The 19,889-nt window shown below is 48.5% G+C and overlaps 1 protein-coding gene across 3 annotated transcripts in view; it reads left to right on the top strand.

The window, feature by feature from the left end:
- The first annotated feature begins 1,286 nt into the window (after nt 1-1,286).
- Nucleotides 1,287-19,889, top strand: part of KDM4B (lysine demethylase 4B) — an 85,090-nt gene continuing 66,487 nt past the window's right edge. For all 3 annotated transcript variants that reach the window (XR_009820421.1, XM_062015205.1, XM_062015204.1), the window contains exons 1-5: nt 1,287-1,430; nt 13,096-13,258; nt 15,094-15,269; nt 16,137-16,251; nt 18,266-18,459. Coding sequence is in view for 2 of the 3 variants with exons in the window: in XM_062015205.1 (XP_061871189.1) it covers nt 13,118-13,258; nt 15,094-15,269; nt 16,137-16,251; nt 18,266-18,459 (626 nt within the window). In the remaining variant the exon portion in view is untranslated. The remainder of the gene's footprint in view (nt 1,431-13,095; nt 13,259-15,093; nt 15,270-16,136; nt 16,252-18,265; nt 18,460-19,889) is intronic.

Raw genomic sequence — 19,889 nt, 5'->3', positions numbered from 1 at the left:
GGGAAACTGAGGAGGGAGGTGTGTGTATTTAAATGCAAAGACCCTACTGCAATGATTTCTTTAGTTATAGTGGTTTTGTTATTTGGGATTTGGAAAACAAACAGTTTTCCTCCCCAGGTTTGTGTTTGCTCTCAGTGGTAGTGTTTCTGCAGCATGAATTAGAACCACTCTGCTCATGAGACTGTATTTCAGGCTTGCAGATCTCGATGTACAACTCCACCAGGAACATTGCCGTGCTCTAAAGCAAGCTGCTGTGTGGCTGGGGAGAGGAAGGGACTGTTTGTTTTAAGGGTAGAGATGATGATGATGCTTCATTTCTCACACACATTCCTCTGCATTGACACTGTGCAGTTCTAGAGTAAATATCCAGATTTGATAAAACATGTGTTTTGTAGCTCAGGGAGCGAGAAGCAAGGATGAGTGGTGCAAAAAACCACCCCCCAGCAGCCTTTTTGTTCTGTTTTGGGGAATTGTGGGTACAGTCTTGGGTCTGCACAGTTTGTGACCCACATTAAACAAGGGCTGCCAGTTGTGCCCATGGACCTGTCACTGCAGCCAGGGGGAGAAGAGGGTCTGGTGTGAGGGCCTGCGAGAGGGCAGCAGCTCGGGGTTCTGGTGCTCCCCAGGAGCTGTGGCCTCTCTGTCAGCCATCAGAGCGTGGTGCTGCTCCATCCTCCCCTGGGACGTGCAATGGAGGTAAATGCCCCGCGGCCTGAGCCGTGCGCGGTGCCTGTGTCTCGCCGCTCCCCGTTCCCTCGGGGCAGTGCCAGCAGCACCCCGCCGCTGCGGCCCTGCCTCAAGGTCACACCCGCTCCGCCACGTCCCCGCGGCCTGGGCCGGACGAACCGCGGCTCCCCGACCCCCGGGCCCGGGGTTGTGGCTGCGGGGCGGCGCTTCCCCGCCCCATTGGCGCAGGGCGGCCGCAGCCCCCCCCGCCGCTGTGCCGCTCCTCACGTAGCCGCGGCCGCGCGCCCCGCCCGGGCCGCGGCGCTGACGGGCGTGTGGCGCAGCCAATGGCCGTGCGCGCCGCCCGCGCCGCGTGACGCCGCCCGCCCCACGGCCGCGTCCCATTGGCCGGCGAGCGTGCGGGCGGCCCTTGGCCCCGCCCCCGGCGGAGGGCGGGCCGGCCCGTTCCCCGCCCGCCTTCCAGCCAATGGGCGGCCGCCTCCGGCTTGTTGTTCGGTGTCCGGCGCCGCCACGGGCGGCAGCGGCCGCCTCTCCGCAGCCACGCGGCCAATCGCGGCGCGCCGGCCGCCGGCCGCAGCCAACGGGCGGCGCGAAGGGGCGGGCGGCAGGTGTTGGCCGCGGGGCGCTGCGCTCGCCCGGCCGCCCCCCTTCCGCTCCGTCCCCCTGGCCGGGCCGCTCGCCGCTCCGCACACGGCCAGCCCGGGGCCGCCGCTGCCGCCGAACGGGACCGCCTGCGGGCTCAGGTACCGGAGCGACCGGCGCCTGCCTCCCTCTCCCTTCCCTTCCTCTCCCTTCTCGCCGGGGCCTGCCGCCGCCTGCGGCTCCACCCCCCCCCCGGGACCGCGGCGCCGGAGCCTCCCGCGGGTCCGTGCTGCGCTGCCCACCCGCCCTCCGGGGCGCCGGGCTCCGTCCCGCCGGCCTTGCCCGGGCGCAGGCGCTTCCCCGTCGCTTCTCCTCAGGGTCGGGCCCCGGCTTTGCCTGTCGCTTCCGGACGGCGGCCGGCCCGCCCTCCTCCCTGCGGCCCGGCCCTCCGCGCCCGCCGGGCCTCAGCCCCGGGGGGACGGAGCCGAGCGGCCGAGGCCGGCCCCGTCGCGGCCCGCTGTTCCCGGCCCCGCCGCCCGCTTTGTGTCGGGGCGGCGTAGGGGGAGCCCCATCTCCGCACCCCGCCGCGGGCGCCTGGGGCACGGCCCCGCTGTCCGCGCAGGGCTCCGCGCCGTGTCCGCGCGGGGTTCTTGGCGTGGAGGGGCGGCAGGCCGGGGGCGATCCCTCACAGCCCCCACCGGGGCTCCGCGGTGCCGGCCGCGGCGGCTGCTGGCCGCGCCGGGGCCGCGTTGTGCGGGGGGTGATGGATGGATGGATGGGCGGGCGGCGAGGGGGGACGTTGGCGGCCGAGAGCCGCCGCTGGGGCTGCGGGTCTGCGCTCGGGCTCACGCCGGTGAGCGGCAGGCCCGGCCGCGACAAAACCCCTTGCAACAACACGGCACTGGCGTATTTTTTCCCCCCTCCCTTTTCAGAGACTCCAAATGTAAGGCCAAACAGAAGCTGTTCTTTGCCTCTTTCCCTGCCGTGCTCGGGAACAGCCGCGGCTGCTCGCAGAGCCGCTTCCTCTCGCCCCTTGCTGCCGAGGCCCAGAGCGCTGGAGTTTCGCTGTGGCACTCGGTTGTCTTTGTGCTGGGGCGGTGTAAATGCATCTATCATCTCAGTTCAAGCTTGACTCTTGCAACCTTAAGTCTCCTTTTAACCCAAAAGAGTTAATTTTAAGGAACTCTGTTTCTCAGAAAGCCGATAGGGAAGCTTCTTCACCCTTTTGTACCAACTTTTCCTTTTCTCTGTTGTTTCCTTTACCCACTCTATTACAATTCACACAATCACTAAAGATCTTAAGGCAAGAAATCAAAACCTCTCAGCAATTCCACCAAATCCCTCGTGGAGCACGTAGGGGTAATTGCTTTTTGACAGAAGTTCCTAATTCTTTGGTTCCCCTGTAATAAGGGAAGGAAACTTGAGGCAGGTAAAGTGACTCCTCCAGTGCTGAAAGGAATCGATGGCAGTTCCTTTCTCCTTAGTAGTAGGAGTTATCTCTATGCAAAGTATATGTAGGTGGATGTACTTGTCTTGTAGCAGAGCTGCTGCTCAATAAGAACTCACTGTAAAACATATTTTGACAGGGAAATGCTGTCCAGCACTCAGTAGTGTAGTATTCTTTCTCCCTTTTTTTCACTCCTTGAGAGAATTGCCTTAATCCAGTGGGATCAGAAGATACACGGTCTTTATAGAGTCGGTTTTCTCAGCAAATGAGAAGATGGGTGAAAGAACAAGATCTGGAGGTGTCAGAGTCTGACTTTAGGGTGAGCCTGAGCTTTTGTAAGTCAGGCCTCTCACATATGCAAGAGGTTTCATCAGCTTTTGATGAGAAGTTGAGAGCAAAATGCACCCTCATCCCACTTATTTCCTCTAGATAATGCAGGTTATTGTTCTGAAGAAATTTGGGGTATTGGGACCTACTTACTGGAGTATAAATGAGCTACTGGAGCAAAATGAAGTGAAAACGACTTGTGCTGATAGTGTAGAGTGCTTGTTTTACACATCTACAGGCAGGACAGCTTGAAACTATCAAGAACACAGGCAGCTCCTGAAACCCTGGGACCATTTCCATATAAAAGGACTCAAGAAATTTTATATGAGTTGGAAAAACCAGTTTGTCCAGCCGTGCTGGATCAGCACGTTGGCTGCCTGGGCTCTTCTTGAGCATTTATCCAGAGTTACGTGTTATTTTCTACCAGGATGTCCAATTGTAGTGCAATAAACAATGTGTTGGCATCCAGGTAGCTGCAATTAGCCTTCAAAGTTTAGGTCTAATTTCAATGAATAGGGAAGTTCCCATCTGAGTAGGAATAACAGCTCTGGCTGCTGCAGGGCTGAGGCAACCACGCAGCACGTTGGGAGAAGCTCTTTGCTGTCGTAGGGGTTAGGAACTTCTAGTCTAGGCAAAAAAACCCCTGTGGACTAGAGAATTTTCCACCCTTTCTGCCTCTCTTGGTAAGGTTTTACCACGTGCTGTAGCAAAGGGTTTGCAGCGCCTGTTCCTGTCTGTCCAGCCGCCGTCTGCCCGTGCCGGACGCGGCGTTACTTACAGCATCTGTTAATATCAAAGATGGATGACAGCTAAATATGTCACTGCCAGTGAGGGATTTGCTTCAAGGCTTTGGATGCCATCAGGATTCTCTCCGTGCAAGGCAGTGTTGGAAGTAATTAGGTGTCATCTCTTTAAGAATCAAAAGATCAAACGGGAGCCCTGGAGCACTGCGAAGTATTGGCAGCAGCCTCGTCACTTGACATAGGTTTAGTGGTGTGGATGTTTCCAGCCTCAGTGAAAAGTCACTGTGGGGTGAGGAAGGGCCCTTGTCCATTCTCAGCAAACTGACCATTGCTGAGTAAGGTTTAATGTTATTAAAAGTGTTTGTTTTAGACCAAATCTCTTCTGTCTTGTCGTGACCTGCGGATGGCAGGACAAGGGCTGATGGGATGAAGCTGCAACACAAAAGGTCTCATTTAAACATAAGGAAAAACTATTTTACTGGGAGGGTGAGGGAGCCCTGGCCCAGGCTGCCCAGGGAGGGTGTGGAGGCTCCTTCCTTGGAGGGCTTCAAAACCCACCTGGACACGTTCCTGTGTGACCTGATCTAGGTGAACCTGCTTCTGCAGGGGCTTGGACTGGATGAGCTCTAAAGGTCCCTTCCAACCCCTACTATTCTGTGATTCTAAGGAGAAAGTGCTTTGGTGCTGAGGTGAGGGAGCCCTGGCCCAGGCTGCACAGGGAGGGTTTGGAGGCTCCTGCTCAGGAGGTTTCCAACCCCACCTGGACACGTTCCTGTGCCCCCTGAGCCAGGGGAACCTGCTGGAGCAGGGGCTGGGGCTGGATGATCTCCAGAGGTCCCTTCCACCCCCACCATTCTGTGATTACCATGCCTCAAATAAAGTGCTTTCATCTATATTTTCATGGAGCAAATGATTCTCTTTTGTAAATGGAACAGCCCCTCAGTTATGTTCTTGCTGACACAGGAGAACACGTTGGTGTTCAGTTACAATACGTTTGTGGAGGGTGAGATCCTTACTTCGTGTGGGCCTCAGCCATGGCAAAAAATTCCCCCCAGCTTCATGCTTCTGTGTTCTCTTTGCTATTTCAGAGGGCTCAGGAACAAGCCACAAATTACCATTTTCTTGGAAAATAGGGGATGGTTCATTTGCTTCCTGAAGCTGTTTAATAAAAACCTGTGTTTGAATCTGGCCTCAGAAGATGCTCTTGGAAGTTGCTGCTGGTGCTGATTTCCTGAGGTGTTTTGATAGTCCTCGATGTGCATTCAGAGTAGTGGGGAGGCCGTTGGGGAGCCTCTGTGGGATCTTTTGTTGTAGATAAGAAGCTGAGCTGAAGTTTGCCTTACATCCTTCTCAGTTGTGTGTTGGCAAGACAAGCAGTGCAGCTTTGGCTGAGGTGTGTGTGTTGAGCTTTGGAGCTGTAGCTTCCAGAGAGAGCAGCTGGATAGAACTGAACTAGGAGAGGTCTGAAGTGTCTAATAGTCACCTTGAAGCTGATGTGAAACTAGTTTGGTTTTCTCCTAGGTTTGGCTTTGGTTCAGGTTTCAAATTGTCACTCTTTTCAGTTGCAGTTTTGGTTGGAAAGCATGCAGTGGCTATGAAATGAGACATGAAATGCCTAACAAGGCAGTAGGGATTCCCCCCCTCTTCAATCTGTGACTGAGGAGTTTGATACAGGTGCAGCTGAGGTTGGATGTGTTCTGGAGCTGCATGAACTATGTTCTCCTGCTCGGTCCTGCCCTGCCTGCTGGCTTTGCCCCTTGCTCTGGCAATGCAGCTGCTCTCAGGGCTGGAATCTGGGTCAGTGTGTCACACCCACTGAAGGCACGACTCAGAGCACCTTGTGCAAAAAGAAATGCAACCAAGGTTTATGTTTTTGCATTGGGAAAATAGTCAAAAGCATTTAAACCCTTTTGGTAAAAACCTGGTTGAATAAAACCTCAACCAACCCGGAGAAGAAATTGTGAGATCAGGCTCCTGAGAGCGCTGCTGCAGGCTTGTGCTGGCAGGTGTGCTGCTGGGAGTTAGACCTCGCTCAGGTGTGAGTCTGACAGAGGACTGACTTGCCTTTTTCACAGTGTCCTGAAGTGCCAGCGGTTTCTGCTGAGAGGAACAGACTGGGGGCTGCTGTACAGTGTTTGAAGGTTTGCAGCACAGCTTCATCAACTCCAAGTGTTGTGTGTTGAGACTTTGAATTCTTGTTGAGCCTGAACAGGAGGAATACATAAAAAGAGGGACTCTTCCCTTCCTCTCTTGCTCCAGGTCTGTGCTGGAGGTTTCTCCTTTCACTGAGCTCCTAGATTCTGTTCTTCATGTTTTTTGCAAAGTGAACTCAAAGTGCTTTGTGTACCTGGCGTGAAGGATTGCAGGTCAACAGCAGAGCTGCTGAGAGGAACCAGTCCAGGTGTAATGCTTTTGTGTTTCTGGTTTTGTTAAACATTGCTGTACCTTTGCAGTAAATACAGTGCACATGTTAAAAGATGTCAAAGATAACTGTTGTGTCTGGCAGTGAACTGAAGCTGGTGAAGTACCTGGATCTAGATTCCATCTCAGCAGTGTTCTGCTGGTTCCTGTGGGTTTAGGATGAGTTGATCTCCCATATGAAGGGAGAGACAGCTGAGTCCTGGTTCTGGATGTAGTCAGGGGGCTGTTGACCACCTTGCTTCAGGCATTCATGAACTGGTTTAATTTATTGCAGATTTATTGCTCTTCAATCTAAACACTGCTTCTGTTTTTCAATGCTATTTGTGACTAAATAATCTGCTGCAGTCTGAGGAAATGTGTGAGTGAGTGTGCTGCTTATCCAGCTAACAGGATGCTTTGAGGGAAAAGTCTAGTTTAGTTTAATGAGCTGCATATGCTGCTTGATTTCAAGTTGAGGAGAGTCTGGAATTCAGGAGAGGCCTCGTGGAGTATGGAATTGAATACAAGATGCTGGAATTTGTCAGATCCCAAATACTGGATCTTCACCCTCTCTGCTGGTGGTACTCACCGTGCCTAGGGAATGGGGTGTCTCTCTCACATCTTCCCTCTGTTATGTTTACTGAGGCCTTGTGAAGGATACACACGACTCAAAGCAATTTGGAGGCTAAAAATCTAATGAATTGAGTAGCTAAATGATATTGAGGCAAAGATGTTGCCTTAAAATTCTTGCTGTACTCTTACAGGCATTTAAAACTTAACTCTTAAGATCATTTAAAGCTGGGTTGAGCAACACCTCAATGAAGTGCACACTTACAAATGTACACTCCTTTAATCTAAATGCTGTGATCTGATTATTGAGAAGAAAGGAAAGTCATCTTGGAAAGAAAGCAACTTATCTTGGTTGTCTTGTGCTTGGAACATGTGGCTTTATGTACAGCCCTGATGTTTTGTCTTTTGTTTGTGTCTTATCCATGAGAATCTAGATGTAAATTTGAGTCTTAATTAGTTGGCTTGCTGAGAAAGGAAGTAGATGGGGAGAAAAGAATCCATGTTCTGGCCTAATTTGTCAAAAAATGCTGCAGCGTGGCCAGAGCTGGGGAAGGGGCTGGAGCACAGGGGGGCTGGGGGGGGCTGAGGGAATGGGGGTGTTGAGCCTGGAGGAGAGGAGGCTGAGGGCAGACAGCAGCACTCTCTGACATTCCCTGACAGGAGGCTGCAGGGAGCTGGGGATCAGGCTCTGCTCCCCAGTAACAAATGACAGTAAGAGGAAATGGGCTGGAGTTGCCCCAGGGGAGGTTGAGGCTGGGGCTGAGGCAGAACTGTTTCCCTGAGAGGGGTGTCAGCCCCTGTGCCAGGCTGCCCAGGGAGCTGGGGGAGTGCCCAGCCCTGGAGGGATCCCAAAGCCCTGGAGCTGAGGTGCTGAGGGCTGTGGGTCAGTGCTGGGCAGGGTGAGGGCAGGGCTGGGACTGCAGCAGCTTCAAGGGCTGCTGATTCTATGCTGGTGTTTGTGTTGTGTTAAGATATGCCATGTCTCTTTAACTCTCTAAAGTACTAAACCAGTAAATTGCTTGCCTAATGGCAGCATCCTGCACCAAGATGTAGCATCCACATGTGTGCTGCTGTGTTTTCAGCATTTAAATAAATAATTTGATCTATATTAATGATTTTTGTGCTGGAAATAACATCTTTATGTCTTCAATTATCTCAGCTATTTAGTTGTGCCTCATTTAGATCTTCTCATTATATCTCCTCTCTTTTTTTCATCTTCAATATCTGGGACTTATTAACTTTCTTGCCTTGGTTTGATGTGTATTGTCCTTAGATTGGCTCCTGCCAGGGTGTATAATTCACTGTCCTTATGTAGTGTAATGAGCTGTGGAACTCAGTTTTCTCAAGTGGTAACAGCAGTTTTTGGGGTGTTACAAGTGCAGTGATGTTTGTTGTCTGCATTGGTTAGATTAAGAGTGAGTAGGTTCAGTGTTCTCTAGTACAAGGGCAATTAGATTTGAGAGCACCAGTAACCCTCCATCATTTTTAGGTGTAGACAAACTCCAGTGTATGTAGGAGACAACAAATTCTCCAGGTTGGGGAAGAAGCACAGTGCTGTAGGAGGAGATTTTGCTGTGAGTTGCCTTCTGGAAGAGTTTAATCTGCTGAGACTTGAACTGTTTCAGATGTTTGAAACTGTCATGTGCTGAGGCTGTGGTTTGAGATGGTGTCTGTGCCCTATTGCTGTAAAACTCCTACCCTTGCAACTACATGCTTGTTTTAAAGCACAGCCATGTAACCAGAGTCAGCTCCCTGAGCCTTTTGCACTGTGCCACCACAAATCATCCTGTTTGGCACAAGAGGAGAACAAATGGCCCTGGATGGGAGCTCAGTAGCTGTCCAAGTTGGTACTGCTGTGAAATTTCCTCTTGCATCAAACTGTGGCCAGCACTTGGTTTGTTCTGTGAACTGTTGATGGCTTCAGCAGGGTGTCACACTGGTGTGCCAATGTGTGTGCCCACCACTGGGGCTTCAGGCTCACGTGGTACTGGGTTGGCAGCAGGTTCCAAGGTGTGCTCAGCGGTTATTTCTATGTGTCTTTACAGCCCCTTCCAACACAAGCCAAGTGAAGCCTCGTGGAGTCACTGTGGATGCTTTGCATCCTCCTCTCAGTTCCTTTTGCTGCCTGTGGCTTGCAGGTGGTGGTTTTGTCTATCAGATGGTGCATGCATTCCTCCCTTTTTGCTCTAGGAGTGTGTTCCAAAGGGCCTTTTCCCTTCATCTTTTTGGATTTTGCTTGTGTGGTTTCAAGACCTTTGGCAAAAAGCTAGTTAAGAGGGTGTTTGGGGGTTGATGGTAGAAAAGTGTACCTTAGGACAGACAGCAAGTTATTCATCAGTGGTTTTGCCAGCTGTAGTCAGTGTAATGGATGTGGGAGAAGTGCACTTGAGACCTGATGCCTTCTTTAAAGGGCTCTGAAAATACACACCTTCTGGCTTATTGAAGAAACAGATCATCTCAGAGAGAGCATTTAAGCTTTTTTAGCAAGATTAGAGGTGGTCTTCTGGTAATACTGGATAAACACAGTGAGTCCTCTGGCATCGTGTAGTTACTGTTCAGATCTGGGCTGGTTTGCTTCACGTTGTAGGTGTGAAGTGTAGGTACATGTGTGTGGATACAGCATTTAGCTGCAGCACTGGTGCCTAAAAGCTGATTTGTTTCCACTGTCACTACCTTTAGTCAAAGTTCCCCCCGACTCAAAAGTAGAGGTGAATGAGTTGGCATTATCCACTCCTCTGGTATCAACAGCCAGGGAGCAGCAGGGAACTGCTCCCAAGCCTTTCCCTGGAGGAAGGATTCCCAGTCCTTTAGCAAGCCCCAGTCATTCATCCCAGCTGCGTTTCTTGGGCTTTGCTATAAAAGGTTGCAGTCAACAGGTTGAGGGTTTCAGTCACAAAAGTGTCTTGGTTCACATCAGTTTTAGAGGGCAAAGTCTGCTGTAAAAGTCCTTGAATGAAAAACTGAGCTTTTTGTGTGCACTGAGTTGATACCTCTGGAGACAACCTTTAGCCTTCCCTTGCTGTGGTTGCAGATTGGAAGGTGCTCATAGTATTTCAGGTTGTTACTCTTACAGAATGCACCCAGATGAGCAAAACACCTTCATGCTACTTTTCAAGAACTAACAGAAGGCTTAGGCTCTTTCTGCAAAGTCATTCACTGTTAATAGCGAGGAGAGGAGTTTGTTCACACATAGCACGGCAGAGCTATGGATGAAAAATGCTCCCAGTGTCCTCAGAGTAACCAGATTCTGCTGTGAAACCTTCCTCAGTGGTTCTGGTGAGCTTACCACTGCATTGTTTTATTGAGGCTTCTTCTGAAAATCCCATAAGGAAGCTGCAGTGTGGCTGTGCTGGAGCCCTGGGCTTTTCCTGCTGGCCTCTGATACTGGGAGCTGTGAAGGGGGAGCAGTAAATACTGCCAATATTTATCCAAAATCCACCAGTGCTGCAATGGGCAAAGTAATTGAAGAAATCCTTTTCTCCCAGAGCTTTTTCTGGGCAGGGGTGTTTTGAGCTCCTTGGGGCTGGTAAGGAGATGCACACATAGGCAGGGGCTTTGGATGCTTCTCTGACTGAAGTAGTTGAGCTGATTCTTTCCACATGCTCCATGGCTAATTTTTTGTACTAGCTTAATTAGTTACCTGAACATAGATTGCTGCAAAATGTTATCGAGGGCAGGTGTTAAGGTGACCCTTAAAATAAAGAGATGGGAATAAACATGCTGTGCTTTGCTGTCTCTGCAGTGGAGTTCCACAGAGGTTGTATTGCTTGTGCTGAGGCAGGTACATCCTTTAATTGATTGATTAAACTTTACATGAAGTAGCTTTGGATTCCCCCCCACCTCCTGTTGTTGGAGCATGCATTTGGAGTGTGTGCCCCCAGTTCATTGAATTAAAACTGGAATAACTAGAGGCAGTCTTGAGGAAAAGATGGGATAAAACCAGGTTTTGACTATTCGCCCCCTTGACTGTGGGTAAAGCTGCAAATACTGGGAAGGCATCCCTGGAGCAGATGGTGCTGGCACAGATCCCTCTCAGGATGGGATTCAGTTCCTTTCCCTGAGCCAGCTCCTGGGGATCAGCGGGTGTGCAGAGCTCTGCGCAGCCTGACCTGGTGCTTCCCACTCAGGTCGACTTTCGTGGCCTTTCTAGACCCAGTTTAAAAATAGCAGAAGTCTTCTCATTCTCAGTAAGACTGTGTTGGGATGGAAGTTTGGGGATGGTTTCTCTATGTGTCCAGCTTCTCCAGCAGTCCCTTCTCTTTCTCCTGACTCTTCCCCAGGATCAGACAATGTTTTTCCTCAGCAGCTTGGAGGGAGCCTCTGACAGATGGGTTCCCAGAGCTTATCAGCTCCCTCAGTTCTCAGGGTTTCCTCTTCTTGTAGTTCTGCAAAACACTGTGTAGTAAATTGTTCCTGTGCATACGGATCAATTAAGCTGCTTATCTTAAAATGTTGCCCCTGAAACATGGCAGTTTGTTTTTCCTGTAAGGCAAGGTTGGAAATCTCCCGGGGCAGGGCCACCCTGGAGATGGGAGGCAATGGTTAAAGGGCCTTTTTGTTTTGGAAAGGGCACTTTTTACAAGTGTCTGTCTGGGGAGGTGAAGGGAGTGAAATGGTATCTTCATTCCCTCAGTTGGTTTTGCTCTGGGATATTGTGCAACGTTGTGGGTTGCAGTTTGGTTTTATTAGGGAGTGTACATCCCATCAGTGGCTCCTGGCTTGGGAAGAGCTCATCTGACATCACCTTTACTTTAGGGCTTAGACTTTCACACTGTTGTTTTGAACCAGTTTTTGCAGAGAGGTTACTCTGAAAACTAGAACCTTCCACCCAGAGCAGGGCACACAGGGACTCACCCAGCTGGGTTTGGATGTCTCCAGAGCAGGAGCCTCCACAGCCCATCTGGGCAGCCCCTGCCAGTGCTCCCTCACCTCAACAGGGAACAAATTCTTCCTTGAGTTGCTTTGGAACCTCTCCTGTTCCAGTTTATACCCATTGCCCCTTGTCCTGTCACTGGCCATCCCTGAGCACAGCCTGGCTCCAGCCTCCTCACACCCACCCTTGATGGATCTATAACCATCAGTGAGCTCACCCCTCCAAGCTGCAGAGCCCCAGCTCCCTCAGCCTTTCAGCACAAGGCAGATGCTCCACTCCAGCATCTCTGTGGCCCTGCCCTGAGCTCTCCAGCAGCTCCCTGTCCTGGAACTGAGGGGCCAGAGCTGGACACGACATCCCAGATGTGGTCTCTGAGGGCAGAGCAATCAGTGTGATTAAGACACTGATTTATCAGTGTTTCTGTTTTGTTTTTTTCCTAATACACAGAGTACTTTGGGCAGCACCTGGCTGGTTGGAAATCGATTTAAATCCAAACATACTGCTGGTGATTTCAGTGGGGTTTGGTGTAGCCGTGCTGGGCCTTGGCAGCCCCACAGTGCCCTCTCGCGAGGGCCTCAGCACTTTGTACCTGCTGAAGCTGCTTTTCTGACATGGAGAGGATTTGGTTCCTTACATTTGCAGCTGAAATGCCATTACATTCATGTTTGCCTTGGAAATTCCCAGCATAGCCTTACACAGATATCCTTCTTCAAAACTGATTTCGTCCTGAATTGATTTGGATTTTTTCCCCCCTCCTGAAGTAAACTGAGCAATGTTTTCACATTGGAGTTGTGTGTGTGCATTTCTGACACTTTGTCTATGTGCATTGCAAATCACATCAACATATAACGAAGCTACAGTTAAAAATATGGTGATTTTTTTTAGTGTAGCCTCTGAAAAACCAAACAGTAGCTCCTACATTGGTCAAAGCTGCTGGTTTTGTAACTAAATCCTGGTGGAAAACTTTGAGGGGCAGCAAAGTGCTGAAGGTGATGAGGAGTTTGTCGTTCATGGGAGCCTTTCTGATGAGACACAACTTCATATGATGAATGGAGGGGGTGGTGTGAGCTCTGTGATCTATATTTAGGCCCTACCCCATCTCTCGGGTGATACTGGTATTAGGAGTTCCCTGATACTTGACCCTTCGTAGGGCCCTGCTAACAGACTAAGGGGATCTTTGGTCAGAAGCTCTTTATGTTAGAGGATGGTACTTACAAATGGGGAGAGAAATAGAAAAGATATCCATGCCTTTCTGTGAAATTCATTAAAGCAAGTTCCTGTGTGAGCTGCTCTAGGTGGAGCTGCTTCGGCAGGGGGATGGCCTGGATGATCTCTAAAGGTCCCTTCCAACCCCCACCATGCTGTGATTCTATGAAATAGAAAGAAAAGAAATGCTTTTTAACCTATATTTCTTGTTTTCCTGCCTCTCTTCTTCCTTTCTCCCCTTTTTTGTTTCCCTTCATCAGGTGTTACCGCCGTGGTGCAACTATGGGGTCGGAAAACCCGACTCCGCAGAACCCTGGCTGTAAGATCATGACCTTTCGTCCCAGCCTGGAGGAGTTCAGGGACTTTGGGAAGTACATTGCTTACATTGAATCCCAAGGAGCTCACCGAGCAGGGCTGGCCAAGGTGAGTTCCCCTAACGTGGGCAGCTGAGAGCTTCCCAAGGGCTCTGCTTTGCGTGGGCTCTCTGTGGAGTTCTGTCGTGCACAGGTGGTTCCATGTGGGGAGTGTGGTTTTGAAAGTGGTGCTTGCAATCTCTGTTTCAGTTTACTGAGAGGGCAAAGGCAGAGGACTTGCAGCCTTAGGTGAGAGTGAAAGAAGTGTTTATTTGCAGGTTGTCTTTTCCTCATCCCTGACTGGAAGACAAGGGCACTCCCAGCCCTTGCAGAGATGGTCTGAGAACGTTTCCGTGTTGTTGAGGATATAGATAGCGATGGCCAAGGTCCTCAAAGGATGAAGGAGTGAGGTTTTCAGCTCCCTCAGAGTGTAGGATAAAGGATCAAGCTTTTGAAGGCTGCTTAGAAGGGCCTAAATCATATCTGCATGGGGGCAGACTCTTTACTCTTGCCTTTGTTATGTTCTGGCTACCACCTCATGCTGACTTGACCCCAGGCCTGTAACTGTCCCCCATATGTGTGTGTGCTTCCCAGAGCACCTGAAAGCCTGCTTATTAGGAAGCAGTTCTCCAGCCAGCTCTAAACCATCTTTCTGCTTCCTTTCCATTCATATCTTTACACTCATGAGAACTTTTCATGTGAAGCTTCTAAGTTCCAGTAATTGACATACAACTGCTCAGAGTATTTCTGTGGCCACGTCTCATTGCTCCACAGGCTGAGGCTGCTCATTTGTTCTGACAAGGTGGTTGTTACATATGGTATTTAGCAGAATGTAATAAAGCACAGCAGTGAAATAAAGCTGTTAGGCATGAAATCATTCTTACTTCTTCAAAGACATAGGTCAATTACTGTTTTGATTGCAGTTCTAAATAGAGCTGGGTATTGATAAAAAGCTCCCTCTGAAGTGTTGCCTTGTCCACTCAAGTGTGCTAGCAATTCCATTCCATGAGTCTGCTAGGGTGGGTCATTTTAATGAGGGTTGTTGGTGAGTTCTAGGTATTGTAAAGAGATTGCTCTACCTGTAGGACTAAATCTGAGCATTTCAAGGTAATTTTTGTGTGTCTATTGCAAGGACAGGTCAGAGCCTCATCGTGGAAGCAGAGCTTGTCATATCCTGGAGGAACCATGCCCATGAAAGTCAATCATTTCTCCTCCAGTTCCCACTTTTTTGCTTAATCCTTACACCAAATTAGCAAATATCTCTTTTCATTCCACATGCCTGCTGAATGTCCTGCTGATTGTTCCCTGATCTTAAGCCTGGAGTTGTTGGCAGCTCTTCTGTTTAAAACTGCAGCTTTTCCTCCCAGATTCAGCACTCCTTTGCAGCAGTTTCTCTGCACAACCTCCCAAGAGTGAAGAGCTGGAGAAGTGATCCCCACGGTTTTCTACCCTTTGCCCCTTTTTGTTTAAGGAGTTTGGTCCCTGTTGTGTCACCTACAAAAACATCAATAACACAACAGGATTTTGAGCCTTCTTGGTTAAAAGAAACCCCAGTGCTGTTGTGGAGGGAAAGCAGGTGCACTCCTGGCATGCAGTATATTTCCTTGCAATAACTATATCTCTCTTTATCATCACTGGCCATCTCTGTGACACTGTACTGGTGGCACTGGGAGCAGGCAGGCAATCAGCCCTCAAACCATGTCAGCTAGTCCTGCAGTTCAGCAGATGCAGAACAGGTGTCTCGTGACGTGTGCTGGTTATTTGAGATGCTGCTGTTATCTGATAACCAGCAGCAGGGTGACACACCTTCCACTTCAACAGTTTGTTCTTCAGCAGAAGTTGTGTTTGCCTGTCATGAACATGAAGTGTTTGTGTTTCTTTTCCCTCCACCCCTTCCAATTCCAGGTGATTCCTCCCAAGGAATGGAAGCCCCGAAGAACCTATGATGATATAGATGACATGGTTATCCCAGCTCCTATTCAACAAGTGGTTACTGGGCAGTCAGGGTTATTCACCCAGTATAATATACAGAAGAAGCCGATGACTGTGGGAGAATACCGGCGTCTGGCCAACAGTGAGAAGTACGTTGGTGGTGTGTGATTGGGAATGACGAAATTGTGCACAAGGGGTTTATTTCTAGAAACAAACTGAAAAAAAAATGGAGCCTTTTAAAACAGGGAGCTCTTCTGTTGAGGAAACTGCTTTTTCTTGAAAGTTAACACCTACAGTCTGCAGCAGGTCGGTAGTTTGGTAGCTCTTGGTGTATCTTGGATCTGTTTTTCCATTTGTTATAGAAAGATACTTCAAAGTCAGTGTTTGGGCAAGTACCTGCCTGAAGAGAATGGCTTTGGACTCAGAGAATAGCTCTCGGTGTGTTTGTGGTTACTCTGGAAAATGGGTTCCACTCCTAAGGTAGAAATAGGAGTATCTTGGAGTGCCTGAGCTAATACCAGCGACATAAGTGTCTTCTGAAGTCTTAATCTTGGCAGAACACTTGGTTAGTTGGGACCAGCCAACTGATACAAACTGCAGGAGCATCCTTTTTCCAGAGTCACTTTCCCAGAGCTCTAAGAGCACTTTGTGTTTTAACTTGAACAAATACTGACATCATGCAATCAACTTTCAACTCGTGCTCATGCAGCGTATACGTGAGTTCTTGAGCTCCCTCAGTAATGACTTCATCTTCTGCACCCTTAGGATGGGGATCTGGTGCTTCACATAACTGCACATCCCTTTTATCAGTGTGCACTAAGAGGTTTGGGAGAAGGATTTAAAAGGTAGTAGATTCTATGAAGTTGAGTAGAATTAAACATGGAATGTACCTTCAGTAACCTCCTCAGTGTGCCTGTACCTGCTTTGAAATGCATGTTTCTTTTCACTCAGTTGTCTCTCTGTGGTGAATGTTCCTTTGGGCTTCTTACATCCTTCTCTGCCCATGTTCTCACCAGGTACTGTACTCCACGCCATCAAGATTTTGAGGACTTGGAGCGCAAATACTGGAAGAACCTCACCTTTGTCTCACCAATTTATGGGGCTGATATTAGTGGCTCCTTATATGATGCAGTAAGTGAAATGCTCCTTTTGAATTGATTTTAAACGTAGCTACTGATGTTCTTATTGCTCTTTTCTCATTAAGGAACAGCAATTCAGAGTTTAATTGATTCAGCAACCTTAAAAAACCCACCAAACAAATGATATCTTGAGTCTTTTCTCCTTACAAAAGCAGGACTAAAGTTCCCACCTCCCCCAGCACTTCAGGATAGTGGAGTCAGGGGAAGCTGTGAAACACTTGGCTTGACTAGAAAAATGAGGACAAAGGGATTTAGACGAATTCTTGTGAAGTGTGTGGCTCAAAATTGTGTATGACTTGCAGAAAGGGTGGTTAAGAACACTGGAGTGGCATCATAATGAAATGCCCAGATACATGTGGTGCTGTGCAGGTGAATTACAAGGAAGCTACTCTGATACTCATGATCTCTCTCACGCTGGAGTTTGGGCTTTTCTCCTTTCTTAAAGGTAATAAAACAGATTTCTGCTGAAACACTTTAGATACATAAAAAATCAGCATTTCAAGGAACTGGGTTCTTCACCAGATGCTGCTTTGTTTTGGATTCCTGACACCACTGAACCCACCTGTGTTTGTGGTGTTTCCTTTGTAGGCAGCTACATTAGGTACAGTGTACCTGCATGGTAAATGATTTTACAGTTCAAATTGTTTAAGCTTGGTGAAATTGCATCCTGTGCTTAAAGTAAATCTGCTGTGGTTTCTTCTGCTGTAAATGATAAAGGTTTCTTATCTTCTTCCTCTGTTTAGGCAGCTAATTTAGAGCAGTGCCCTGCCTCTGTAGTTTTCTTTTGAGTGGGAAGTGGCCTTGTGTTGGCTGATTGTCTACAGTATAAACTGTGTGTTCGTGTAAAAGTGTCCTTTTAATATCAGTATGGTTTAATATGGATTTATTTGGAATAAACAACAGATATCTGAGCCACTCACAGCCATGGACATCAGTTATCTGTAGCATTTGGTGCTTTGATGGAGAGTATCACGTCTGGGTTTGTGGTATGATCAGGGAAGGTGACATAAGCAGACACTAGCACAACCTTTAAGAGAAGTAGCTTCTGCAATTGGCTTTCCTTCAGTTTCCATCAAGTTCCTACCAGCAGAAATGAAAGAATTGAATTACCAGTCACACCTAAAGAACATTTCCTAGTGTCCAATTTCTGACGCTGCTGCAAGCATTGAGGTGTCAGAGGCATGAAAACATTCTCCCTCTTCATTTCTTCAGCCCTTTCCTCCCAGCCCCTGTGGTTTTGTTTCAGGTTGATTAGAAAGTTTCAAGATTGGACAGCTTGAGTTTCACTGTCTTGCAGTTCCTCCAGCAAGCAGCATGAAGCTGGGATCTCTCACATCCCTCTCTGTTACTTGCTTGCATATTAAATACCCTGTGGAAAAGGGGTGTGAAGGAAACTGTTTCCCTTTAGGGAGTGTTACTCCTCAGGCAATCTCAAGGGTAAAGATCTGTACCAGTTTTTGTGACTTTGTCTCACATTGAGGTAGAGAAAACCCAACTGTCAGATGTAGAACTTGTTTTTATTGCTCTTTCAGTTAAAATATTGATAACAACAAAACTGTTGTCCCTGCCCTTTATCCAAAGCACTGGGCTGATGTAGAGGCTTCCACCACTGTGGTCACACCAAAGTCTAGTGTTTCACATCACCTGATAAGTGTTCATCAGGTGAAGAAAGTCTGAATGGAACATGTAATTGAGGGAAGTGTGTTTTAGCCTTAGTTGGTCTCATATTTGTTAGTAGAATGGAGTATCAAATGGTACAATGACTCTTCCAAGAACACATTCAGTGTGCAGCTGGTACTCAATCCCTTTGCCACAAAGGCAGTGCATCCTTCTCACAGCTCTTGATGAACACTAGGAATAACCTTTCTGGAAGCAGGTGGGCTTAAATGAATGCAGATAACATAAAGATAGCCCCATGTTAAGGCATTGAAAGGAAGCTATGGGCTGTTATTCCACTTAGCAAGTCTTGCTGTGTTCCAGTACAAAACATTTCTCTTGATTTACAGGATGTGGAGGAATGGAACATTGGCAACCTAAACACCCTCTTAGACATGGTGGAACATGAGTGTGGCATTATCATAGAAGGTGTAAACACTCCCTACCTCTATTTTGGGATGTGGAAGACAACATTTGCTTGGCATACAGAGGACATGGATCTCTACAGTATCAACTACTTGCATTTTGGGGAGCCAAAATCCTGGTAAGTATTAGAATGCTGATAGATAGTGAATGAAGATAGAGATGTTTGCCCTCACTTAGAGGCCACTGCAACACACTTTTCTTCAGGTGTACCTAATTCTATCAGGCCTGTTTTAGCCTTCCAGTTCCCATTTGTGTCTCTCTCCTGTTCTATATTTGAAAGCACTTTTACTTTCTTTCATCCTCACTTACTCTGGGTAATGACTCACTAATCCATGGCCTTCTAGAAGAGGAGACGTTCTCTGATTTCCTAGAAAATGTTCTGTTTTTTTCCCCCTAATTTTCCATAAAACTTGTAAACCCAGATTTTTGGAGCTTTTTGGGAAGTAATGAACAGGGGAGTGCTCTCACTCAAGTGGAAGCAACAAATGGCAATGTGAATGTGTGGATGCTTCAGATACTCTTTAGTAGTGAAAGGCTGTTGTTTTTGCATGATGCTGCAGGCAGGAAACATCTGTTACTTTAACATTTCCATTATTTGACTATGTAAATATGCTTACAGCTCCAGGGACAAGGTAGGTCAAAGGGTTACTTTTTCACAGTCAGTTCTCAGAATAACATTAAGCATTTTTCACTGCTGATGTGTAGATTGGCTGGAAATGACTTTCCACCAAAATAATCAATAAGGAAGGGTGGAATGAAGAAGCTGGGAAATCTGGACTAAGTTAACAAGAAAACCAGTCTGTCTTCTTTTTTTCTCAAGCCTCTTATTTAAAAGTATGACCAGAGAGACCTAGAAACCCCTAAGAGCTTTGCTGAAGATCTTGGTGTGATTAATAAATATTGACATTTGCGTGCAAATTAGAGCTGAAATGTCACTGTGAAGCTGCTGCCATTGTGCCCTGGCAGTGGCAGACAAGATACTCCCATGACTCCCCAGTATGAGTCCCCAGTGACACCAAGTATCTTCAGGCTGTTTGTGCCTGTGGGCATATAGAAGCTACCAACAGCAAAGAGTCTGTAATGAATGGAAATAGAATCTCAGAATCCCAGCATGGTGGGGGCTGGAAGGGCCCTGCAGAGCTGCTCCAGCCCCTGCTCCAGCAGCTTCCCCTGGCTCAGGGGGCACAGGAACGTGTCCAGCTGGGGTTGGAAACCTCCATGGAAGGAGCTTCCACACCCTCCCTGGGCAGCCTGGGCCAGGGCTCCCTCACCTCAGCACCAAAGGACTTTCCTCCTGTGCCAGGAGCACTGTCTATGTGCCAGCCTGTGCCTGTTACCCCTTGTCCTGGCACTGGCCACCACACACCAAACACTTGCCCCATTCCCCTGACACCCACTTTAAGTATTGATCATCACTGATAAGGTCCCCCCTCAGCTTTCTTTTCTCCAGGCTGATCAGCTCCAGGTCTCTACAGTGTTCTTTCAGTCTAGAAAAGGAGTGGAAGGAGGGGTTGAATCTGTAACATTCAGTTGTGTGTGAATTTTAAG

Source organism: Colius striatus, chromosome 25 (assembly GCF_028858725.1).
Source record: "Colius striatus isolate bColStr4 chromosome 25, bColStr4.1.hap1, whole genome shotgun sequence".
NCBI lineage: Eukaryota > Metazoa > Chordata > Aves > Coliiformes > Coliidae > Colius > Colius striatus.
The sequence above is the reverse complement of the archived record's forward strand: the minus strand, read 5'-3'. Positions and strand labels throughout refer to the sequence as shown.